General features: G+C 51.6%; 3 protein-coding genes and 1 pseudogene across 4 annotated transcripts; 3 read left to right on the forward strand and 1 right to left on the reverse strand.

Moving 5' to 3' along the window:
* The first annotated feature begins 8,890 nt into the window (after positions 1-8,890).
* Positions 8,891-9,578, forward strand: LOC146830071 (histone H1.3-like). The gene has a single exon (XM_085604296.1). The coding sequence runs from the start codon at positions 8,927-8,929 to the stop codon at positions 9,575-9,577; it is 651 nt and encodes a 216-aa protein (XP_085460422.1). The 5' UTR covers positions 8,891-8,926; the 3' UTR covers position 9,578.
* A 362-nt stretch (positions 9,579-9,940) lies between these two features.
* On the forward strand, positions 9,941-10,809 carry LOC146830072 (histone H3-like). The gene has a single exon (XM_085604294.1). It carries the CDS (start codon positions 10,071-10,073, stop codon positions 10,755-10,757), a length of 687 nt encoding a protein of 228 aa, XP_085460420.1. The 5' UTR covers positions 9,941-10,070; the 3' UTR covers positions 10,758-10,809.
* A 279-nt stretch (positions 10,810-11,088) lies between these two features.
* LOC146830073 (histone H2B 1.2-like) lies at positions 11,089-11,976 on the reverse strand (annotated as a pseudogene). The gene has a single exon (XR_014961357.1). The product of XR_014961357.1 is annotated as a histone H2B 1.2-like (transcript).
* A 1,307-nt stretch (positions 11,977-13,283) lies between these two features.
* On the forward strand, positions 13,284-13,667 carry LOC146830074 (histone H4). Its single transcript, XM_085604295.1, has one exon. The coding sequence runs from the start codon at positions 13,291-13,293 to the stop codon at positions 13,600-13,602; it is 312 nt and encodes a 103-aa protein (XP_085460421.1). The 5' UTR covers positions 13,284-13,290; the 3' UTR covers positions 13,603-13,667.
* The last annotated feature ends 11,768 nt before the right edge of the window (positions 13,668-25,435 follow it).

Here is a 25,435-nt window from a genome sequence, read left to right on the forward strand (position 1 = left end):
AGGCCTTGGGCCTACTTCCAGCCTCCTGGCACCAGTTTTACTGATACTTGTGACATTTGCAGGTGTTAGGCTTCAAGGGGATGAAGTCGCACCTTCTACCCAGGGTTATGGAACTCCGCGCAGGGTGAGATTTCAGGGTTCACCCCTGGATGGAAGTGTGAGAATAAAACACTTCACATACTCAGGAAAGTGTATTTAGCTGCTTTACAGTATCAGAATAAGGCCTGCACGGCCTTGGGCCTACTTCCAGCCTCCTGGCACCAGTTTTACTGATACTTGTGACATTTGCAGGTCTTAGGCTTCAAGGGGATGAAGTCGCACCTTCTACCCAGGGTCATGGAGCTCCGCGCAGGGTAAGATTTCAGGCTTCACCCCAGGCTGGAGGAGTGAAAATAAAACACTTCACACACTCAGGAAAGTGTATTTAACTCCTTTACAGTATCAGAATAAGGCCTGCAAGGCCTTGGGCCTACTTCCAGCCTCCTGGCACCAGTTTTACTGATACTTGTGACATTTGCAGGTGTTAGGCTTCAAGGGGATGAAGTCGCACCTTCTACCCAGGGTCATGGAGCTCCGCGCAGGGTAAGATTTCAGGCTTCACCCCTGGCTGGAGGACTGAAAATAAAACACTTCACACACTCAGGAAAGTGTATTTAACTCATTTACAGTATCAGAATAAGGCCTGCAAGGCCTTGGGCCTACTTCCAGCCTCCTGGCACCAGTTTTACTGAAAGTTGTGACATTTGCAGGTGTTAGGCTTCAAGGGGATGAAGTCGCACCTTCTACCCAGGGTTATGGAACTCCGTGCAGGGTGAGATTTCAGGGTTCACCCCTGGATGGAAGTGTGAGAATAAAACACTTCACATACTCAGGAAAGTGTATTTAGCTGCTTTACAGTATCAGAATAAGGCCTGCAAGGCCTTGGGCCTACTTCCAGCCTCCTGGCACCAGTTTTACTGATACTTGTGACATTTGCAGGTCTTAGGCTTCAAGGGGATGAAGTCGCACCTTCTACCCAGGGTCATGGAGCTCCGCGCAGGGTAAGATTTCAGGCTTCACCCCAGGCTGGAGGAGTGAAAATAAAACACTTCACACACTCAGGAAAGTGTATTTAACTCCTTTACAGTATCAGAATAAGGCCTGCAAGGCCTTGGGCCTACTTCCAGCCTCCTGGCACCAGTTTTACTGATACTTGTGACATTTGCAGGTGTTAGGCTTCAAGGGGATGAAGTCGCACCTTCTACCCAGGGTCATGGAGCTCCGCGCAGGGTAAGATTTCAGGCTTCACCCCTGGCTGGAGGACTGAAAATAAAACACTTCACACACTCAGGAAAGTGTATTTAACTCATTTACAGTATCAGAATAAGGCCTGCAAGGCCTTGGGCCTACTTCCAGCCTCCTGGCACCAGTTTTACTGAAAGTTGTGACATTTGCAGGTGTTAGGCTTCAAGGGGATGAAGTCGCACCTTCTACCCAGGGTTATGGAACTCCGTGCAGGGTGAGATTTCAGGGTTCACCCCTGGATGGAAGTGTGAGAATAAAACACTTCACATACTCAGGAAAGTGTATTTAGCTGCTTTACAGTATCAGAATAAGGCCTGCAAGGCCTTGGGCCTACTTCCAGCCTCCTGGCACCAGTTTTACTGATACTTGTGACATTTGCAGGTCTTAGGCTTCAAGGGGATGAAGTCGCACCTTCTACCCAGGGTCATGGAGCTCCGCGCAGGGTAAGATTTCAGGCTTCACCCCTGGCTGGAGGTGTGAAAATAAAACACTTCTCATACTCAGGAAAGTGAATTTAACTCCTTTACAGTATCAGAACAAGGCCTGCAAGGCCTTGGGCCTACTTCCAGCCTCCTGGCACCAGTTTTACTGATACTTGTGACATTTGCAGGTGTTAGGCTTCAAGGGGATGAAGTTGCACCTTCTACCCAGGGTTATGGAACTCCGCGCAGGGTGAGATTTCAGGGTTCACCCCTGAATGGAAGTGTGAGAATAAAACACTTCACATACTCAGGAAAGTATATTTAGCTGCTTTACAGTATCAGAATAAGGCCTGCAAGGCCTTGGGCCTACTTCCAGCCTCTTGGCACCAGTTTTACTGATACTTGTGACATTTGCAGGTGTTAGGCTTCAAGGGGATGAAGTCGCACCTTCTACCCAGGGTTATGGAGCTCCGCGCAGGGTGAGATTTCAGGGTTCACCCCTGGATGGAAGTGTGAACATAAAACACTTCACATACTCAGGAAAGTGTATTTAGCTGCTTTACAGTATCAGAATAAGGCCTGCAAGGCCTTGGGCCTACTTCCAGCCTCCTGGCACCAGTTTTACTGATACTTGTGACATTTGCAGGTGTTCGGCTTCAAGGGGATGAAGTCGCACCTTCTACCCAGGGTCATGGAGCTCCGCGCAGGGTAAGATTTCAGGCTTCACCCCTGGCTGCAGGTGTGAAAATAAAACACTTCACATACTCAGGAAAGTGTATTTAGCTCCTTTACAGTATCAGAATAGGGCCTGCAAGGCCTTGGGCCTACTTCCAGCCTCCTGGAACCAGTTTTACTGATACTTGTGACATTTGCAGGTGTTAGGCTTCAAGGGGATGAAGCCGCACCTTCTACCCAGGTTTATGGAGCTCCGCGCAGGGTAAGATTTCAGGGTTCACCCCTGGCTGGAGGTGTGAAAATAAAACACTTCTCATACTCAGGAAAGTGTATTTAACTCCTTTACAGTATCAGAACAAGGCCTGCAAGGCCTTGGGCCTACTTCCAGCCTCCTGGCACCAGTTTTACTGATACTTGTGACATTTGCAGGTGTTAGGCTTCAAGGGGATGAAGTTGCACCTTCTACCCAGGGTTATGGAACTCCGCGCAGGGTGAGATTTCAGGGTTCACCCCTGGATGGAAGTGTGAGAATAAAACACTTCACATACTCAGGAAAGTGTATTTAGCTGCTTTACAGTATCAGAATAAGGCCTGCAAGGCCTTGGGCCTACTTCCAGCCTCTTGGCACCAGTTTTACTGATACTTGTGACATTTGCAGGTGTTAGGCTTCAAGGGGATGAAGTCGCACCTTCTACCCAGGGTTATGGAGCTCCGCGCAGGGTGAGATTTCAGGGTTCACCCCTGGATGGAAGTGTGAACATAAAACACTTCACATACTCAGGAAAGTGTATTTAGCTGCTTTGCAGTATCAGAATAAGGCCTGCAAGGCCTTGGGCCTACTTCCAGCCTCCTGGCACCAGTTTTACTGATACTTGTGACATTTGCAGGTGTTAGGCATCAAGGGGATGAAGTCGCACCTTCTACCCAGGGTCATGGAGCTCCGCGCAGGGTAAGATTTCAGGCTTCACCCCAGGCTGGAGGGGTGAAAATAAAACACTTCACACACTCAGGAAAGTGTATTTAACTCCTTTACAGTATCAGAATAAGGCCTGCAAGGCCTTGGGCCTACTTCCAGCCTCCTGGCACCAGTTTTACTGATACTTGTGACATTTGCAGGTGTTAGGCTTCAAGGGGATGAAGTCGCACCTTCTACCCAGGGTCATGGAGCTCCGCGCAGGGTAAGATTTCAGGCTTCACCCCAGGCTGGAGGGGTGAAAATAAAACACTTCACACACTCAGGAAAGTGTATTTAACTCCTTTACAGTATCAGAATAAGGCCTGCAAGGCCTTGGGCCTACTTCCAGCCTCCTGGCACCAGTTTTACTGATACTTGTGACATTTGCAGGTGTTAGGCTTCAAGGGGATGAAGTCGCACCTTCTACCCAGGGTTATGGAACTCCGCGCAGGGTGAGATTTCAGGGTTCACCCCTGGATGGAAGTGTGAACATAAAACACTTCACATACTCAGGAAAGTGTATTTAGCTGCTTTACAGTATCAGAATAAGGCCTGCAAGGCCTTGGGCCTACTTCCAGCCTCCTGGCACCAGTTTTACTGATACTTGTGACATTTGCAGGTGTTAGGCTTCAAGGGGATGAAGTCGCACCTTCTACCCAGGGTTATGGAACTCCGCGCAGGGTGAGATTTCAGGGTTCACCCCTGGATGGAAGTGTGAACATAAAACACTTCAAATACTCAGGAAAGTGTATTTAGCTACTTTACAGTATCAGAATAAGGCCTGCAAGGCCTTGGGCCTACTTCCAGCCTCCTGGCACCAGTTTTACTGATACTTGTGACATTTGTAGGTGTTAGGCTTCAAGGGCATGAAGTCGCACCTTCTACCCAGGGTCATGGAGCTCCGCGCAGGGTAAGATTTCAGGGTTCACCCCAGGCTGGAGGAGTGAAAATAAAACACTTCACACACTCAGGAAAGTGTATTTAACTCCTTTACAGTATCAGAATAAGGCCTGCAAGGCCTTGGGCCTACTTCCAGCCTCCTGGCACCAGTTTTACTGATACTTGTGACATTTGTAGGTGTTAGGCTTCAAGGGCATGAAGTCGCACCTTCTGCCCAGGGTCATGGAGCTCCACGCAGGGTAAGATTTCAGGGACCACCCCAGGCTTGAGCTGTGAAAATAAAACACTTCACATACTCAGGAAAGTGTATTTAGCTACTTTACAGTATCAGAATAAGGCCTGCAAGGCCTTGGGCCTACTTCCAGCATCCTGGCACCAGTTTTACTGATACTTGTGACATTTGTAGGTGTTAGGCTTCAAGGGGATGAAGTCGCACCTTCTACCCAGGGTCATGGAGCTCCGCGCAGGGTAAGATTTCAGGCTTCACCCCAGGCTGGAGGAGTGAAAATAAAACCCTTCACACACTCAGGAAAGTGTATTTAACTCCTTTACAGTATCAGAATAAGGCCTGCAAGGCCTTGGGCCTACTTCCAGCCTCCTGGCACCAGTTTTACTGATACTTGTGACATTTGCAGGTGTTAGGCTTCAAGGGGATGAAGTCGCACCTTCTACCCAGGGTTATGGAACTCCGCGCAGGGTGAGATTTCAGGGTTCACCCCTGGATGGAAGTGTGAGAATAAAACACTTCACATACTCAGGAACGTGTATTTAGCTGCTTTACAGCATCAGAATAAGGCCTGCAAGGCCTTGGGCCTACTTCCAGCCTCCTGGCACCAGTTTTACTGATACTTGTGACATTTGCAGGTGTTAGGCTTCAAGGGGATGAAGTCGCACCTTCTACCCAGGGTCATGGAGCTCCGCGCAGGGTAAGATTTCAAGCTTCACCCCAGGCTGGAGGAGTGAAAATAAAACCCTTCACACACTCAGGAAAGTGTATTTAACTCCTTTACAGTATCAGAATAAGGCCTGCAAGGCCTTGGGCCTACTTCCAGCCTCCTGGCACCAGTTTTACTGATACTTGTGACATTTGCAGGTGTTAGGCTTCAAGGGGATGAAGTCGCACCTTCTACCCAGGGTTATGGAACTCCGCGCAGGGTGAGATTTCAGGGTTCACCCCTGGATGGAAGTGTGAGAATAAAACACTTCACATACTCAGGAAAGTGTATTTAGCTGCTTTACAGTATCAGAATAAGGCCTGCACGGCCTTGGGCCTACTTCCAGCCTCCTGGCACCAGTTTTACTGATACTTGTGACATTTGCAGGTCTTAGGCTTCAAGGGGATGAAGTCGCACCTTCTACCCAGGGTCATGGAGCTCCGCGCAGGGTAAGATTTCAGGCTTCACCCCAGGCTGGAGGAGTGAAAATAAAACACTTCACACACTCAGGAAAGTGTATTTAACTCCTTTACAGTATCAGAATAAGGCCTGCAAGGCCTTGGGCCTACTTCCAGCCTCCTGGCACCAGTTTTACTGATACTTGTGACATTTGCAGGTGTTAGGCTTCAAGGGGATGAAGTCGCACCTTCTACCCAGGGTCATGGAGCTCCGCGCAGGGTAAGATTTCAGGCTTCACCCCTGGCTGGAGGACTGAAAATAAAACACTTCACACACTCAGGAAAGTGTATTTAACTCATTTACAGTATCAGAATAAGGCCTGCAAGGCCTTGGGCCTACTTCCAGCCTCCTGGCACCAGTTTTACTGAAAGTTGTGACATTTGCAGGTGTTAGGCTTCAAGGGGATGAAGTCGCACCTTCTACCCAGGGTTATGGAACTCCGCGCAGGGTGAGATTTCAGGGTTCACCCCTGGATGGAAGTGTGAGAATAAAACACTTCACATACTCAGGAAAGTGTATTTAGCTGCTTTACAGTATCAGAATAAGGCCTGCAAGGCCTTGGGCCTACTTCCAGCCTCCTGGCACCAGTTTTACTGATACTTGTGACATTTGCAGGTCTTAGGCTTCAAGGGGATGAAGTCGCACCTTCTACCCAGGGTCATGGAGCTCCGCGCAGGGTAAGATTTCAGGCTTCACCCCAGGCTGGAGGAGTGAAAATAAAACACTTCACACACTCAGGAAAGTGTATTTAACTCCTTTACAGTATCAGAATAAGGCCTGCAAGGCCTTGGGCCTACTCCCAGCCTCCTGGCACCAGTTTTACTGATACTTGTGACATTTGCAGGTGTTAGGCTTCAAGGGGATGAAGTCGCACCTTCTACCCAGCTTTATGGAACTCCGCGCAGGGTGAGATTTCAGGGTTCACCCCTGGATGGAAGTGTGAGAATAAAACACTTCACATACTCAGGAAAGTGTATTTAGCTGCTTTACAGTATCAGAATAAGGCCTGCAAGGCCTTGGGCCTACTTCCAGCCTCCTGGCACCAGTTTTACTGATACTTGTGACATTTGCAGGTGTTAGGCTTCAAGGGGATGAAGTCGCACCTTCTACCCAGGGTTATGGAACTCCGCGCAGGGTGAGATTTCAGGGTTCACCCCTGGATGGAAGTGTGAGAATAAAACACTTCACATACTCAGGAAAGTGTATTTAACTCCTTTACAGTATCAGAACAAGGCCTGCCAGGCCATGGGTGTGTTTCCAGCCTCCAGGCACCAGTTTTACTGATACTTGTGACACTTGGAGGTGTCAAGCTTCAAGGGAACAAAGTCAAACCTTCTACCCAGGGTTATGGAGCTCCGCGCAGGATACGATTTCAGGTTTCACCCCTGGCTGCAGGTGTGAAAACAAAACACTTCACATACTCAGTAAAGTGTATTTAACCCCTTTACAGTATCAGAAAAAGGCCTGCAAGGCCTTGGGCCTACTTCCAGCCTCCTGGCACCAGTTGTACTGATACTTGTGACATTTGCAGGTGTTAGGCTTCAAGGGGACGAAGTCGCACCTTCTACCCAGGGTTATGGAGCTCCGCCCAGGGTAAGATTTCAGGTTTCACCCCTGGCTGCAGGTGTGAAAACAAAACACTTCACATACTCAGGAAAGTGTATTTAGCTCCTTTACAGTATCAGAATAAGGCCTGCAAGGCCTTGGGCCTACTTCCAGCCTCCTGGCACCAGTTTTACTGATACTTGTGACATTTGTAGGTGTTAGGCTTCAAGGGGATGAAGTCGCACCTTCTACCCAGGGTTATGGAACTCCGCGCAGGGTGAGATTTCAGGGTTCACCCCTGGCTGGAGGTGTGACTATGTGGATTGTTTTGTTTTCACACCTCCAGCCAGGGGTGAACCCTGAAATCTCACCCTGCGCGGAGCTCCATAACCCTGGGTAGAAGGTGCGACTTCATCCCCTTTAAGCTGTAAACCTCCAAATGTCACACATTTTACTAAAACATGTACCTGGAAGCTAGGGATGGGCCGGAGATCCTGAAGGCTAAGATATGATACTGTGAATGGTGTTCATGTACGTTCTGGACTATGGGAAGTGTTTTGTTTCCTTCCCCTACCTCCATCCAAATTAGCAGCAGGCCTCGATCAGGCTACAGGGCGCAGAATATGATTTCTGGTCTCAGGTCTCCCTCGTGACATACCATTGGATTCAGGAGTGGTCCCCACTCCAGCGATAGGGCTGAGTAGAACAGTGGTAGTCACAGGCCTCACTCTGTACTGTACTATTCAGTTCCGCAGTGGGCCTCCCCCGGTCATAGGCTCAGCGTCTGACATACAGTAACTCACTCTGTCTACAGATGTCACCTCAGACGTACACCTAGCTCCAGCTGTAAAAATCAGCTCAGCAGAGTGCCTCCATGCCGGTACTGGGGTCACCATTTCAGGTGCATTCACACCCTCTGCTCTCACTTGGGGTGTCTTTAAACATGTAGGCCTAACTCGGCCGCCTTCCTTCATTGTGTCACTGTGTATTTATTGTATTGAGTCTGGCTCGGCGCTCGGCAGTGAATGCCCTCTGCCTGCATGTGAAGCTGCCAGCACACGGCCGCCTGGTGATGCGTGCGAGGCTGGAGCCAGGGCCGTGCCCCGCTGCTTGTAAGCCCCGAGCCGAGGGTGCCACAGCCGAGGGTGCAGGCGCGCGGGGAGGGCCCCCTGGCCCCCGGGCCGGGGGCTCCCTGGCATTGTTTCCACCCCGCGCTCGGCCGGCGGAGCCCTGTGTTACTTTGGCCCGTTCCAGAACGCGCTCCCCGCGGCCCCCGCAGCCCCACTGTGACGCCACAGGGCCCGCTCCCTGCAGGAGCCCCCTCCCTCCCGCGGGCCGCCGCTCCCGGCCGCAGGAGTCGAGAGTGGACCGGGGAAAAGGGGCCCGGAGCCCGGGATTTCAGGCATGGAGGCGCCCGCCGTCGGGGGAGCGCCGAGTCTCCCCGCGGATCACAAGCCAGGGACGAGGGGTGGATCCGAAACGGGGGCAGGCGCGGGAGAGGGCCGAAGCTGGGCTCCTGGTCATGTATGCGTGGAAGCGCGTGTTTAACTGATTGTGTTTTAAAACGTGGATAATCCGAAGGTAGGAAACACAAAAGTCAGCTGGGAGCAGAGAGCCGAGTGTGCCTCGCACAGCCCTGTCTGCTCGGGACCAATCAGAGGCCGGCTCCTCCCTGTATATAATCACGGGGCTCGGGTCTGGGAGGGACATTTCTTTTCAGTGACAGCGCCCGCGCCGAGACTCGCATTACAATGGCCGAAACCGCTCCAGCCGCCGCGGCGCCTCCCGCTGAGGTCGCCCCCAAGAAAAAGCAGCAGAAGAAGACAGCGGGGGCCTCCAAGGCCAAGAAGCCTTCCGGCCCCAGCGTGGCCGATCTGATCCTGAAGGTGGTGACCGCCTCTGCCGAGAGGAAGGGAGTCTCCCTGTCGGCCATGAAGAAGGGGCTGGTCGCCGAGGGCTACGATGTGGACAAGAACAAGAGCCGGGTCAAGGCCTCCGTCAAGAGCCTGGTCAGCAAAGGCGCCCTGGCCCAGCTGAAGGGCACCGGGGCCTCCGGATCCTTCAAGGTGAACAAGAAGCAGCTGGAGGGCAAGAAGGCGGCCAAGAAGGCGGCCGCCAAGACCAAGAAACCAGCGGCCAAGAAAGCTGCCCCAGCCGCCAAGAAGCCCAAAAAGGCTCCCGCGGGGGTCAAGAAGAGCCCGAAGAAGGTCAAGAAGCCAGCGGCAGCAAAGAGCCCCAAGAAGCCCAAGGCTGCCCCCGCCAAGAAGGCTGCCAAGAGCCCAGCGAAAGCCAAGGCGGCGAAGCCCAAAGTGGCCAAGAAAAGCCCTGCCAAGGTAGTCAAACCCAAGGCAGCCAAGCCCAAAGCAGCCAAGCCCAAGAAGGCAGCGCCCAAGAAGAAGTAAGGGCTTGCACCGAGACACTGCAAACACAACGGCTCTTTTAAGAGCCATCCACCCGGTCCAGAAGAGAGCTTGTTCGTCCCCACCCTTGCACCCCGCGTGCACACTTCTCTATGATAATAAACGGCACAGTAAATCCATAGCGCGCCTTTCCGCACGCGAGTGCCGTGTGTGATCTTGGTCATATGAAAGGCTCTTTTGGTGTTGCGTGGATTGGAATCTTTATAACAAAGAAAGAAGGGGGTCTGGGAGTTATTAGACCTCAGTTCATAATAAATGTGAGATAACGTGTGCCTTGGTGCTTTCACTGTAACCGGGCAGACTCGAAGTGGTGTCTGCATAAAGCAGACGATTGTGAAAGTGAAATCGAGCGCAGTGAACGGCGGCGTGTTCCAGGGTGACCAAGGGCGGTACACTTATAACATCCTGGGCTGCTCGCCCAGTTGACCAGGGTCGAGAAGGGGGGCGAGGGGTTCGTGTGACTACAAATGAATGGATGGACACTGAGACAAAGGCTGACCGAAGCGCCGGCTTCGGCTCCAACGTACATCATCCAATCCGGAGGGTTCCCTTTTCTCCACAGCTCATTGGAGAGACAGTCTGCAGCCTCAGGTTGAGTAGCCAATCGTTGCACACCGCGGGCTATTTTCGAACGTGGGGCGGGAGCTTCAGCCAACCAGAGCAGCCCTCCGTCTTCGAGTGCATAAATAGGGCTCTTGCCTGCTTGAACGCCATTCTTCCTCGCTCGTCGTTGAAAGAGACCGCTCCCGCCATGGCCCGCACCAAGCAGACAGCCCGCAAGTCCACCGGCGGCAAAGCGCCTCGCAAGCAGCTGGCCACCAAGGCTGCCCGCAAGAGCGCGCCTGCCACCGGCGGCGTCAAGAAGCCTCACCGCTACCGACCGGGCACCGTGGCTCTCCGCGAGATCCGCCGCTACCAGAAGTCCACCGAGCTCCTCATCCGCAAGCTGCCGTTCCAGCGCTTGGTGAGGGAGATCGCCCAGGACTTCAAGACCGACCTGCGCTTCCAGAGCTCCGCCGTCATGGCCCTGCAGGAGGCCAGCGAGGCCTACCTGGTCGGGCTCTTCGAGGACACCAACCTGTGCGCCATCCACGCCAAGAGGGTGACCATCATGCCCAAGGACATCCAGCTGGCCCGTCGTATCCGAGGCGAGAGGGCCTAAGGAGGCACACCGACCCGATCAACCACCACAACGGCTCTTTTAAGGGCCACCACCCTGTCACCTACGAGCTTCTCTTGTCTGCCATGGCATGTTCTACAGGTTAGGGTGGGTTGGCTGGGAGTACCACGAGTACTGGGTAACTTATACCGGCGCAGGGAAACCAGAGCACTCCGTGTTCACAGTGCACGGCCACCTCTTCAATTAATAAAGAGCTTTGTTTGGGTAGAGGGTCGTGTTGGGATCCGCTGGTCACAAGCCAGCGCTGTGGGGCATCTGTGCTCCCGGTACATCGGGTTCATGTCTCCGATTTCGGGAGCCGTTGCCCTTGGTCTTACAGTACAAACAGAACGTGGCCCCACGCACACACTTAAAACTGGTCACCCGAAACATGGAAAACAATAAGCCCGGGGGCAACCGTGCGAGTTCCGCGCGGGCTTTATTTAACGTCACCGTTACATTACAGAGCTTGTGTGACACTTGGTCCCAAAGAGGGCTCATTCATATAAACATGTTTATTAAAACGGGTTGCCCGCTCCATCGTCCCTCGGTCTGCAGCAAGCCCCGTGAAAGCAGGTCTTGTGCGCTCAAAATTACCGTTTAAAACACTTTTTTTCTCCGGTCATAAATGAAGCACATTAGCTCTTAGGGGAGGACGTGAGTGGCCCTTAAAAGAGCCGTTGTGTTCGTTGGGGATACGCCTCGAAGCCTTACTTGGCGCTGGTGTACTTGGTGACGGCCTTGGTGCCCTCGGACACGGCGTGCTTGGCCAGCTCTCCGGGCAGCAGCAGACGCACTGCGGTCTGGATCTCCCGGGAGGTGATGGTGCGCCGCGAGTTGTAGTGGGCCAGGCGGGAAGCTTCCCCGGCGATGCGCTCGAAGATGTCGTTCACGAAGGAGTTCATGATGCCCATGGCCTTGGAGGAGATGCCGGTGTCCGGGTGCACCTGCTTCATCACTTTGTAAATGTAGATGGCATAGCTTTCCTTCCTGCTCCTCTTGCGCTTCTTCCCGTCCTTCTTGGGCGGCTTGGAGAGCGCTTTCTTGGAGCCCTTCTTGGGAGCCGGCGCGGACTTGGCTGGTTCAGGCATGGTCGACAATCTGCACCGCTTCCTGTGGAGCCGAGAGAAATAAGGCAGACGTGCCCGGCACTTGTATTTATAGGCTGGGCGTGTAAAGTAGCTGCTTCTCTGCTCTCCCTTCTCATTGGCAGGCAAAGGCAAGCCCCCCACCTCCTAGTGTACTGCGGTTCTGGGACTCTGATTGGTGAAACAGAAGCCCTCCTCCCTCCAATGAGAAGTACTATCAGCGCCTAGCTGTCAACCAATCAGACGCACCCGAAGTCTTTATATCGCCGGAGTCCCGCAGAACAGCAGTATCATTCTCTCTGTTGTGTGAGTGAGCCCCTGCATCGATCGCCATGTCTGGACGCGGAAAGCAAGGAGGAAAGGCCCGCGCTAAGGCCAAGACACGCTCTTCAAGAGCCGGGCTCCAGTTCCCCGTGGGCCGTGTGCACAGGCTGCTCCGGAAGGGAAGCTACGCCGAGAGGGTGGGCGCCGGTGCCCCAGTCTATCTGGCTGCAGTCCTGGAGTACCTGACCGCTGAGATCCTGGAGCTGGCCGGCAACGCGGCCCGGGACAACAAGAAGACCCGCATCATCCCCAGACACCTCCAGCTGGCCATCCGCAACGACGAGGAGCTGAACAAGCTGCTGGGCCGAGTCACCATCGCCCAGGGAGGAGTCCTGCCCAACATCCAGGCCGTGCTGCTGCCCAAGAAAACCGAGAGCCACAAGGCAGGGGGCAAAGCAAGCAAGTAAAGGCCCGCAGACCACCGTGGAAACACACCCTAAACACAAAGGCTCTTTTCAGGGCCAACCACAGACTCCATCAAAGAGCGTGTCCGTGCCAAGATGTTACTCTGGCGGCTTCATAGTTGCGGCAGCGCCCGCACCGTCGCTACATAGGAGGGCATGCCCAAGCCCTCTGACGTACACATAAATGTCACCCCCGTCCCAAAACCTAGCTTGAGGCCGACAATAATGTTTTTGTTAAAAAAAATAAATTTTTATAGGGGCAGATTACAGACTTGCCACAACCGGGCGTGACATGTGGACAGTGTTACGGGGTTGCAGGCGGCCGCACACAGCGGGGTGGTGCCGGTGAGGCCGTTAATGTGATGGCTCCATTAGAACATTTCAGAGCCTTATGTTCATAGTGGGAACGGGCACCGAGCGCCAGGGTTGGGCGGGCCGCGGTGACGAGTGGGGGCCGGGAAGGGAGGCGTGTGTGTGTGCTTGACTGTGATCCGTGCCCCGGCGGCAGCTGCTGAGCCCACGACAAAGAGGCGGCTGGGAGCGCGCTCTTTTTCAAACGGCAACGGCCGCTCCCTGCCGGGGCCGGGCTCCCTCTCGCCTTCCGTTCAGTCACGTGGGCGGCTTGATGCGCCCTAGCTGGTCCGCCGCAGCTCCTCTATATAAGCAGCCGCCGCTGGCCTCGCCCTCAGTTCTGCTCAGTCACAGCACCGACAGGAGAACATGTCTGGACGCGGCAAAGGAGGGAAGGGGCTCGGCAAAGGCGGCGCCAAGAGGCACCGCAAGGTGCTCCGGGACAACATCCAGGGCATCACCAAGCCGGCCATCCGCCGCCTGGCGCGCCGTGGCGGGGTCAAGCGCATCTCCGGCCTCATCTACGAGGAGACCCGCGGGGTGCTGAAGGTTTTCCTGGAGAACGTGATCCGGGACGCCGTCACCTACACCGAGCACGCCAAGAGGAAGACCGTCACCGCCATGGATGTGGTCTACGCCCTGAAGCGCCAGGGCCGCACCCTCTACGGATTCGGCGGTTAAACACTCGGCTTGCCCACGGAGAAAAACACAAAACACCACAACCCAAAGGCTCTTTTAAGAGCCGACCACGATGTCATGGGAGAGCTGTGTCTATGCGCTAGGGTTCCCGCAGGGCTGCTTTCTAGGCCCACAGCCGGTCGGGTGAGGGGGGGGCACCAGGGGGATTTCGCTGCAATGCAAGGCACTGTCCCGGGGCCAGGGCGCCTTCCTGGAGCCCCGGCATGGGGGGGTCCAGGGGCGCGTTCATCCCAGTCCAGCCCACGGGGGTCCTGATGCCCTGTACTGGCGACCTAAGGCGGGTATAGCCCGGCCCAGGGGCCCGCCATCCTGGAGCCTTGTACTGGCGACCTAAGGCGGGTATAGCCCGGCCCAGGGGCCCGCCATCCTGGAGCCTTGTACTGGGGAGATAAGGCGGGTATAGCCGGGCCCAGGGGCCCGCCATCCTGGAGCCTTGCACTGGGGACATAAGGCGGGTATAGCCCGGCCCGGGGGCCCGCCATCCTGGATCCCTGGACTGGGGACCCAAGGCGAGTTTGGCCCGGCCCAGCTCAGTGCCGGCCATTCCCCTCGACTATTAAGCCCCCACGTAGTGGGGGCTTACAGAACACGGATGAGGGACAAAGGGTAGAGTTGGCGGCGCCGGGCGCGCCGCCGGCCATCTGGTCGCCGGGTTGCGCGACCAGATGGCCGGGCGGCGGAACGGCCGCGCTAACTCTAACTTTTGTCTCCCACTCGGGCGCTGTAAGCCCCCACTTCGTGGGGGCTTAATAGTCGGTAAGATAGAGTTCCCATGCAGGCCCATGGGGTGTGGGATCCTAATTTTTTTTTGTGAACGATCGTGACCGATTTCGGGGCCTTTAAGCACCTGTTTTAGTACTTTTTTTTATTTATTTATTATTTTGGTTCAAGGGGACCATGGCACTACTTTTACCCAGGGCAATGGAGCTCCGCTTCGGGTAACATTTCAGGTTTTCCCCCTTAGCCAGAGATAGGCCCACAAAAAAAAAAAAAAAAAAAATTGCAATAATAATATAATACATACATATTTTTTAAATATTTTTTTTTTCGCCCAAAAATGAAATAAAGTCCTTCACAGTATCTGGTCCATTTTATTAGCCTCCAGTCATCCCTTTAACAATGTTTAATAAAAAAATAACAAAAATGTACTAAAATTTTAGGTCCAAGGGAACAAAGTCACTTTTTCAACCCAGGGCTATGGAGCTTCGATTGGGGTAATATTTCAGGATTTACCCCTCGGATGGAGGTGGGAAAAAAAACTTCACTCAAAAGGTACACAAAGCCCTTTACATTATCAGATCCAAGACTTCAGTGTCTCGGGCCCATTTCTAGCCTCCAGGCGCTTGTTTTATTCTTTATATGACATTTTGAAATTTACAGGTTTAAGGGGACACAGTATCTCCTTCTACCCAGGGCTATGGAGCTCCGCGCAGGGTAAGATTTCAGGTTTCGCCCCTGGCTGGAGGTGTGAAAATAAAACACTTCACATGCTCAGGAAAGTTTATTTCACTCATTTACAGTATCAGAACAAGGCCTGCAAGGCCTTGGGTATGTTTCCAGCCTCAAGGCACCAGTTGTACTGATACTTGTGACACTGGGAGATGTCATGCTTCAAGGGGATGAAGTCGCACCTTCTACCCAGGGTCATGGAGCTCCGCGCAGGATAAGATTTCAGGGTTCACCCCAGGCTTGAGCTGTGAAGATAAAACACTTCACATACTCAGGAAAGTGTATTTAGCTGCTTTACAGTATCAGAATAAGGCCTGCAAGGCCTTGGGCCTACTTCCAGCCTCCTGGAACCAGTTTTACTGATACTTGTGACATTTGCAGGTGTTAGGCTTCAAGGGGATGAAGTCGCACCTTCCACCCAGGGTTATGGAACTCCGCGCAGGGTGAGATTTCAGGGTTCACCCCTGGATGGAAGTGTGAACATAAAACACTTCACATACTCAGGAAAGTGTATTTAGCTGCTTTACAGTATCAGAATAGGGCCTGCAAGGCCTTGGGTGTGTTTCCAGCCTCCTGGCACCAGTTTTACTGATACTTGTGACATTTAAAGGTGTAAGGCTTCAAGGGGATGAAGTCGCACCTTCTACCCAGGGTTATGGAGCTCTGCGCAGGGTGCGATGTCAGGGTTCACCCCTTGGCTGGAGGTGAGAAAATAAAACACTTCACATGCTCAGGAAAGTTTATTTCACTCATTTACAGTATCAGAACAAGGCCTGCAAGGCCGTGGGTATGTTTCCAGCCTCAAGGCACCAGTTGTACTGATACTTGTGACACTGGGAGATGTCATGCTTCAAGGGGATGAAGTCGCACCTTCCACCCAGGGTTATGGAACTCCGCGCAGGGTGAGATTTCAGGGTTCACCCCTGGATGGAAGTGTGAACATAAAACACTTCACATACTCAGGAAAGTGTATTTAGCTGCTTTACAGTATCAGAATAGGGCCTGCAAGGCCTTGGGTGTGTTTCCAGCCTCCTGGCACCAGTTTTACTGATACTTGTGACATTTAAAGGTGTTAGGCTTCAAGGGGATGAAGTCGCACCTTCTACCCAGGGTTATGGAGCTCTGCGCAGGGTGCGATGTCAGGGTTCACCCCTTGGCTGGAGGTGAGAAAATAAAACACTTCACATGCTCAGGAAAGTTTATTTAACTCCTTTACAGTATCAGAATAAGGCCTGCAAGGCCTTGGGCCTACTTCCAGCCTCCTGGCACCAGTTTTACTGATACTTGTGACATTTGCAGGTGTTAGGCATCAAGGGGATGAAGTCGCACCTTCTACCCAGGGTTATGGAACTCCGCGCAGGGTGAGATTTCAGGGTTCACCCCTGGATGGAAGTGTGAGAATAAAACACTTCACATACTCAGGAAAGTGTATTTAGCTGCTTTACAGTATCAGAATAAGGCCTGCAAGGCCTTGGGCCTACTTCCAGCCTCTTGGCACCAGTTTTACTGATACTTGTGACATTTGCAGGTGTTAGGCTTCAAGGGGATGAAGTCGCACCTTCTACCCAGGGTTATGGAGCTCCGCGCAGGGTGAGATTTCAGGGTTCACCCCTGGATGGAAGTGTGAACATAAAACACTTCACATACTCAGGAAAGTGTATTTAGCTGCTTTACAGTATCAGAATAAGGCCTGCAAGGCCTTGGGCCTACTTCCAGCCTCCTGGCACCAGTTTTACTGATACTTGTGACATTTGCAGGTGTTAGGCATCAAGGGGATGAAGTCGCACCTTCTACCCAGGGTCATGGAGCTCCGCGCAGGGTAAGATTTCAGGCTTCACCCCAGGCTGGAGGGGTGAAAATAAAACACTTCACACACTCAGGAAAGTGTATTTAACTCCTTTACAGTATCAGAATAAGGCCTGCAAGGCCTTGGGCCTACTTCCAGCCTCCTGGCACCAGTTTTACTGATACTTGTGACATTTGCAGGTGTTAGGCTTCAAGGGGATGAAGTCGCACCTTCTACCCAGGGTTATGGAACTCCGCGCAGGGTGAGATTTCAGGGTTCACCCCTGGATGGAAGTGTGAACATAAAACACTTCACATACTCAGGAAAGTGTATTTAGCTGCTTTACAGTATCAGAATAAGGCCTGCAAGGCCTTGGGCCTACTTCCAGCCTCCTGGCACCAGTTTTACTGATACTTGTGACATTTGCAGGTGTTAGGCTTCAAGGGGATGAAGTCGCACCTTCTACCCAGGGTTATGGAACTCCGCGCAGGGTGAGATTTCAGGGTTCACCCCTGGATGGAAGTGTGAACATAAAACACTTCAAATACTCAGGAAAGTGTATTTAGCTACTTTACAGTATCAGAATAAGGCCTGCAAGGCCTTGGGCCTACTTCCAGCCTCCTGGCACCAGTTTTACTGATACTTGTGACATTTGTAGGTGTTAGGCTTCAAGGGGATGAAGTCGCACCTTCTACCCAGGGTTATGGAACTCCGCGCAGGGTGAGATTTCAGGGTTCATCCCAGGCTTGAGCTGTGAAAATAAAACACTTCACACACTCAGGAAAGTGTATTTAACTCCTTTACAGTATCACAATAAGGCCTGCAAGGCCTTGGGCCTACTTCCGGCCTCCTGGCACCAGTTTTACTGATACTTGTGACATTTGCAGGTGTTAGGCTTCAAGGGGATGAAGTCGCACCTTCTACCCAGGGTTATGGAGCTCCGCGCAGGGTGAGATTTCAGGGTTCACCCCTGGATGGAAGTGTGAACATAAAACACTTCACATACTCAGGAAAGTGTATTTAGCTGCTTTACAGTATCAGAATAAGGCCTGCAAGGCCTTGGGCCTACTTCCAGCCTCCTGGCACCAGTTTTACTGATACTTGTGACATTTGCAGGTGTTCGGCTTCAAGGGGATGAAGTCGCACCTTCTACCCAGGGTCATGGAGCTCCGCCCAGGGTAAGATTTCAGGTTTCACCCCTGGCTGCAGGTGTGAAAACAAAACACTTCACATACTCAGGAAAGTGTATTTAGCTCCTTTACAGTATCAGAATAAGGCCTGCAAGGCCTTGGGCCTACTTCCAGCCTCCTGGCACCAGTTTTACTGATACTTGTGACATTTGTAGGTGTTAGGCTTCAAGGGGATGAAGTCGCACCTTCTACCCAGGGTTATGGAACTCCGCGCAGGGTGAGATTTCAGGGTTCATCCCAGGCTTGAGCTGTGAAAATAAAACACTTCACACACTCAGGAAAGTGTATTTAACTCCTTTACAGTATCACAATAAGGCCTGCAAGGCCTTGGGCCTACTTCCGGCCTCCTGGCACCAGTTTTACTGATACTTGTGACATTTGCAGGTGTTAGGCTTCAAGGGGATGAAGTCGCACCTTCTACCCAGGGTTATGGAGCTCCGCGCAGGGTGAGATTTCAGGGTTCACCCCTGGATGGAAGTGTGAACATAAAACACTTCACATACTCAGGAAAGTGTATTTAGCTGCTTTACAGTATCAGAATAAGGCCTGCAAGGCCTTGGGCCTACTTCCAGCCTCCTGGCACCAGTTTTACTGATACTTGTGACATTTGCAGGTGTTCGGCTTCAAGGGGATGAAGTCGCACCTTCTACCCAGGGTCATGGAGCTCCGCCCAGGGTAAGATTTCAGGTTTCACCCCTGGCTGCAGGTGTGAAAACAAAACACTTCACATACTCAGGAAAGTGTATTTAGCTCCTTTACAGTATCAGAATAAGGCCTGCAAGGCCTTGGGCCTACTTCCAGCCTCCTGGCACCAGTTTTACTGATACTTGTGACATTTGTAGGTGTTAGGCTTCAAGGGGATGAAGTCGCACCTTCTACCCAGGGTTATGGAACTCCGCGCAGGGTGAGATTTCAGGGTTCATCCCAGGCTTGAGCTGTGAAAATAAAACACTTCACACACTCAGGAAAGTGTATTTAACTCCTTTACAGTATCACAATAAGGCCTGCAAGGCCTTGGGCCTACTTCCGGCCTCCTGGCACCAGTTTTACTGATACTTGTGACATTTGCAGGTGTTAGGCTTCAAGGGGATGAAGTCGCACCTTCTACCCAGGGTTATGGAGCTCCGCGCAGGGTGAGATTTCAGGGTTCACCCCTGGATGGAAGTGTGAACATAAAACACTTCACATACTCAGGAAAGTGTATTTAGCTGCTTTACAGTATCAGAATAAGGCCTGCAAGGCCTTGGGCCTACTTCCAGCCTCCTGGCACCAGTTTTACTGATACTTGTGACATTTGCAGGTGTTCGGCTTCAAGGGGATGAAGTCGCACCTTCTACCCAGGGTCATGGAGCTCCGCGCAGGGTAAGATTTCAGGCTTCACCCCTGGCTGCAGGTGTGAAAATAAAACACTTCACATACTCAGGAAAGTGTATTTAGCTCCTTTACAGTATCAGAATAGGGCCTGCAAGGCCTTGGGCCTACTTCCAGCCTCCTGGAACCAGTTTTACTGATACTTGTGACATTTGCAGGTGTTAGGCTTCAAGGGGATGAAGCCGCACCTTCTACCCAGGTTTATGGAGCTCCGCGCAGGGTAAGATTTCAGGGTTCACCCCTGGCTGGAGGTGTGAAAATAAAACACTTCTCATACTCAGGAAAGTGTATTTAACTCCTTTACAGTATCAGAACAAGGCCTGCAAGGCCTTGGGCCTACTTCCAGCCTCCTGGCACCAGTTTTACTGATACTTGTGACATTTGCAGGTGTTAGGCTTCAAGGGGATGAAGTTGCACCTTCTACCCAGGGTTATGGAACTCCGCGCAGGGTGAGATTTCAGGGTTCACCCCTGGATGGAAGTGTGAGAATAAAACACTTCACATACTCAGGAAAGTGTATTTAGCTGCTTTACAGTATCAGAATAAGGCCTGCAAGGCCTTGGGCCTACTTCCAGCCTCTTGGCACCAGTTTTACTGATACTTGTGACATTTGCAGGTGTTAGGCTTCAAGGGGATGAAGTCGCACCTTCTACCCAGGGTTATGGAGCTCCGCGCAGGGTGAGATTTCAGGGTTCACCCCTGGATGGAAGTGTGAACATAAAACACTTCACATACTCAGGAAAGTGTATTTAGCTGCTTTACAGTATCAGAATAAGGCCTGCAAGGCCTTGGGCCTACTTCCAGCCTCCTGGCACCAGTTTTACTGATACTTGTGACATTTGCAGGTGTTAGGCATCAAGGGGATGAAGTCGCACCTTCTACCCAGGGTCATGGAGCTCCGCGCAGGGTAAGATTTCAGGCTTCACCCCAGGCTGGAGGGGTGAAAATAAAACACTTCACACACTCAGGAAAGTGTATTTAACTCCTTTACAGTATCAGAATAAGGCCTGCAAGGCCTTGGGCCTACTTCCAGCCTCCTGGCACCAGTTTTACTGATACTTGTGACATTTGCAGGTGTTAGGCTTCAAGGGGATGAAGTCGCACCTTCTACCCAGGGTTATGGAACTCCGCGCAGGGTGAGATTTCAGGGTTCACCCCTGGATGGAAGTGTGAACATAAAACACTTCACATACTCAGGAAAGTGTATTTAGCTGCTTTACAGTATCAGAATAAGGCCTGCAAGGCCTTGGGCCTACTTCCAGCCTCCTGGCACCAGTTTTACTGATACTTGTGACATTTGCAGGTGTTAGGCTTCAAGGGGATGAAGTCGCACCTTCTACCCAGGGTTATGGAACTCCGCGCAGGGTGAGATTTCAGGGTTCACCCCTGGATGGAAGTGTGAACATAAAACACTTCAAATACTCAGGAAAGTGTATTTAGCTACTTTACAGTATCAGAATAAGGCCTGCAAGGCCTTGGGCCTACTTCCAGCCTCCTGGCACCAGTTTTACTGATACTTGTGACATTTGTAGGTGTTAGGCTTCAAGGGCATGAAGTCGCACCTTCTACCCAGGGTCATGGAGCTCCGCGCAGGGTAAGATTTCAGGGTTCACCCCAGGCTGGAGGAGTGAAAATAAAACACTTCACACACTCAGGAAAGTGTATTTAACTCCTTTACAGTATCAGAATAAGGCCTGCAAGGCCTTGGGCCTACTTCCAGCCTCCTGGCACCAGTTTTACTGATACTTGTGACATTTGTAGGTGTTAGGCTTCAAGGGCATGAAGTCGCACCTTCTGCCCAGGGTCATGGAGCTCCACGCAGGGTAAGATTTCAGGGACCACCCCAGGCTTGAGCTGTGAAAATAAAACACTTCACATACTCAGGAAAGTGTATTTAGCTACTTTACAGTATCAGAATAAGGCCTGCAAGGCCTTGGGCCTACTTCCAGCATCCTGGCACCAGTTTTACTGATACTTGTGACATTTGTAGGTGTTAGGCTTCAAGGGGATGAAGTCGCACCTTCTACCCAGGGTCATGGAGCTCCGCGCAGGGTAAGATTTCAGGCTTCACCCCAGGCTGGAGGAGTGAAAATAAAACCCTTCACACACTCAGGAAAGTGTATTTAACTCCTTTACAGTATCAGAATAAGGCCTGCAAGGCCTTGGGCCTACTTCCAGCCTCCTGGCACCAGTTTTACTGATACGTGTGACATTTGCAGGTGTTAGGCTTCAAGGGGATGAAGTCGCACCTTCTACCCAGGGTTATGGAACTCCGCGCAGGGTGAGATTTCAGGGTTCACCCCTGGATGGAAGTGTGAGAATAAAACACTTCACATACTCAGGAACGTGTATTTAGCTGCTTTACAGCATCAGAATAAGGCCTGCAAGGCCTTGGGCCTACTTCCGGCCTCCTGGCACCAGTTTTACTGATACTTGTGACATTTGCAGGTGTTAGGCTTCAAGGGGATGAAGTCGCACCTTCTACCCAGGGTCATGGAGCTCCGCGCAGGGTAAGATTTCAAGCTTCACCCCAGGCTGGAGGAGTGAAAATAAAACCCTTCACACACTCAGGAAAGTGTATTTAACTCCTTTACAGTATCAGAATAAGGCCTGCAAGGCCTTGGGCCTACTTCCAGCCTCCTGGCACCAGTTTTACTGATACTTGTGACATTTGCAGGTGTTAGGCTTCAAGGGGATGAAGTCGCACCTTCTACCCAGGGTTATGGAACTCCGCGCAGGGTGAGATTTCAGGGTTCACCCCTGGATGGAAGTGTGAGAATAAAACACTTCACATACTCAGGAAAGTGTATTTAGCTGCTTTACAGTATCAGAATAAGGCCTGCACGGCCTTGGGCCTACTTCCAGCCTCCTGGCACCAGTTTTACTGATACTTGTGACATTTGCAGGTCTTAGGCTTCAAGGGGATGAAGTCGCACCTTCTACCCAGGGTCATGGAGCTCCGCGCAGGGTAAGATTTCAGGCTTCACCCCAGGCTGGAGGAGTGAAAATAAAACACTTCACACACTCAGGAAAGTGTATTTAACTCCTTTACAGTATCAGAATAAGGCCTGCAAGGCCTTGGGCCTACTTCCAGCCTCCTGGCACCAGTTTTACTGATACTTGTGACATTTGCAGGTGTTAGGCTTCAAGGGGATGAAGTCGCACCTTCTACCCAGGGTCATGGAGCTCCGCGCAGGGTAAGATTTCAGGCTTCACCCCTGGCTGGAGGACTGAAAATAAAACACTTCACACACTCAGGAAAGTGTATTTAACTCATTTACAGTATCAGAATAAGGCCTGCAAGGCCTTGGGCCTACTTCCAGCCTCCTGGCACCAGTTTTACTGAAAGTTGTGACATTTGCAGGTGTTAGGCTTCAAGGGGATGAAGTCGCACCTTCTACCCAGGGTTATGGAACTCCGTGCAGGGTGAGATTTCAGGGTTCACCCCTGGATGGAAGTGTGAGAATAAAACACTTCACATACTCAGGAAAGTGTATTTAGCTGCTTTACAGTATCAGAATAAGGCCTGCAAGGCCTTGGGCCTACTTCCAGCCTCCTGGCACCAGTTTTACTGATACTTGTGACATTTGCAGGTCTTAGGCTTCAAGGGGATGAAGTCGCACCTTCTACCCAGGGTCATGGAGCTCCGCGCAGGGTAAGATTTCAGGCTTCACCCCAGGCTGGAGGAGTGAAAATAAAACACTTCACACACTCAGGAAAGTGTATTTAACTCCTTTACAGTATCAGAATAAGGCCTGCAAGGCCTTGGGCCTACTTCCAGCCTCCTGGCACCAGTTTTACTGATACTTGTGACATTTGCAGGTGTTAGGCTTCAAGGGGATGAAGTCGCACCTTCTACCCAGGGTCATGGAGCTCCGCGCAGGGTAAGATTTCAGGCTTCACCCCTGGCTGGAGGACTGAAAATAAAACACTTCACACACTCAGGAAAGTGTATTTAACTCATTTACAGTATCAGAATAAGGCCTGCAAGGCCTTGGGCCTACTTCCAGCCTCCTGGCACCAGTTTTACTGAAAGTTGTGACATTTGCAGGTGTTAGGCTTCAAGGGGATGAAGTCGCACCTTCTACCCAGGGTTATGGAACTCCGTGCAGGGTGAGATTTCAGGGTTCACCCCTGGATGGAAGTGTGAGAATAAAACACTTCACATACTCAGGAAAGTGTATTTAGCTGCTTTACAGTATCAGAATAAGGCCTGCAAGGCCTTGGGCCTACTTCCAGCCTCCTGGCACCAGTTTTACTGATACTTGTGACATTTGCAGGTCTTAGGCTTCAAGGGGATGAAGTCGCACCTTCTACCCAGGGTCATGGAGCTCCGCGCAGGGTAAGATTTCAGGCTTCACCCCTGGCTGGAGGTGTGAAAATAAAACACTTCTCATACTCAGGAAAGTGAATTTAACTCCTTTACAGTATCAGAACAAGGCCTGCAAGGCCTTGGGCCTACTTCCAGCCTCCTGGCACCAGTTTTACTGATACTTGTGACATTTGCAGGTGTTAGGCTTCAAGGGGATGAAGTTGCACCTTCTACCCAGGGTTATGGAACTCCGCGCAGGGTGAGATTTCAGGGTTCACCCCTGAATGGAAGTGTGAGAATAAAACACTTCACATACTCAGGAAAGTATATTTAGCTGCTTTACAGTATCAGAATAAGGCCTGCAAGGCCTTGGGCCTACTTCCAGCCTCTTGGCACCAGTTTTACTGATACTTGTGACATTTGCAGGTGTTAGGCTTCAAGGGGATGAAGTCGCACCTTCTACCCAGGGTTATGGAGCTCCGCGCAGGGTGAGATTTCAGGGTTCACCCCTGGATGGAAGTGTGAACATAAAACACTTCACATACTCAGGAAAGTGTATTTAGCTGCTTTACAGTATCAGAATAAGGCCTGCAAGGCCTTGGGCCTACTTCCAGCCTCCTGGCACCAGTTTTACTGATACTTGTGACATTTGCAGGTGTTCGGCTTCAAGGGGATGAAGTCGCACCTTCTACCCAGGGTCATGGAGCTCCGCGCAGGGTAAGATTTCAGGCTTCACCCCTGGCTGCAGGTGTGAAAATAAAACACTTCACATACTCAGGAAAGTGTATTTAGCTCCTTTACAGTATCAGAATAGGGCCTGCAAGGCCTTGGGCCTACTTCCAGCCTCCTGGAACCAGTTTTACTGATACTTGTGACATTTGCAGGTGTTAGGCTTCAAGGGGATGAAGCCGCACCTTCTACCCAGGTTTATGGAGCTCCGCGCAGGGTAAGATTTCAGGGTTCACCCCTGGCTGGAGGTGTGAAAATAAAACACTTCTCATACTCAGGAAAGTGTATTTAACTCCTTTACAGTATCAGAACAAGGCCTGCAAGGCCTTGGGCCTACTTCCAGCCTCCTGGCACCAGTTTTACTGATACTTGTGACATTTGCAGGTGTTAGGCTTCAAGGGGATGAAGTTGCACCTTCTACCCAGGGTTATGGAACTCCGCGCAGGGTGAGATTTCAGGGTTCACCCCTGGATGGAAGTGTGAGAATAAAACACTTCACATACTCAGGAAAGTGTATTTAGCTGCTTTACAGTATCAGAATAAGGCCTGCAAGGCCTTGGGCCTACTTCCAGCCTCTTGGCACCAGTTTTACTGATACTTGTGACATTTGCAGGTGTTAGGCTTCAAGGGGATGAAGTCGCACCTTCTACCCAGGGTTATGGAGCTCCGCGCAGGGTGAGATTTCAGGGTTCACCCCTGGATGGAAGTGTGAACATAAAACACTTCACATACTCAGGAAAGTGTATTTAGCTGCTTTACAGTATCAGAATAAGGCCTGCAAGGCCTTGGGCCTACTTCCAGCCTCCTGGCACCAGTTTTACTGATACTTGTGACATTTGCAGGTGTTAGGCATCAAGGGGATGAAGTCGCACCTTCTACCCAGGGTCATGGAGCTCCGCGCAGGGTAAGATTTCAGGCTTCACCCCAGGCTGGAGGGGTGAAAATAAAACACTTCACACACTCAGGAAAGTGTATTTA

This window comes from Triturus cristatus, chromosome 5_1 (genome assembly GCF_964204655.1).
Source record: "Triturus cristatus chromosome 5_1, aTriCri1.1, whole genome shotgun sequence".
Taxonomy (NCBI): Eukaryota; Metazoa; Chordata; class Amphibia; order Caudata; family Salamandridae; genus Triturus; species Triturus cristatus.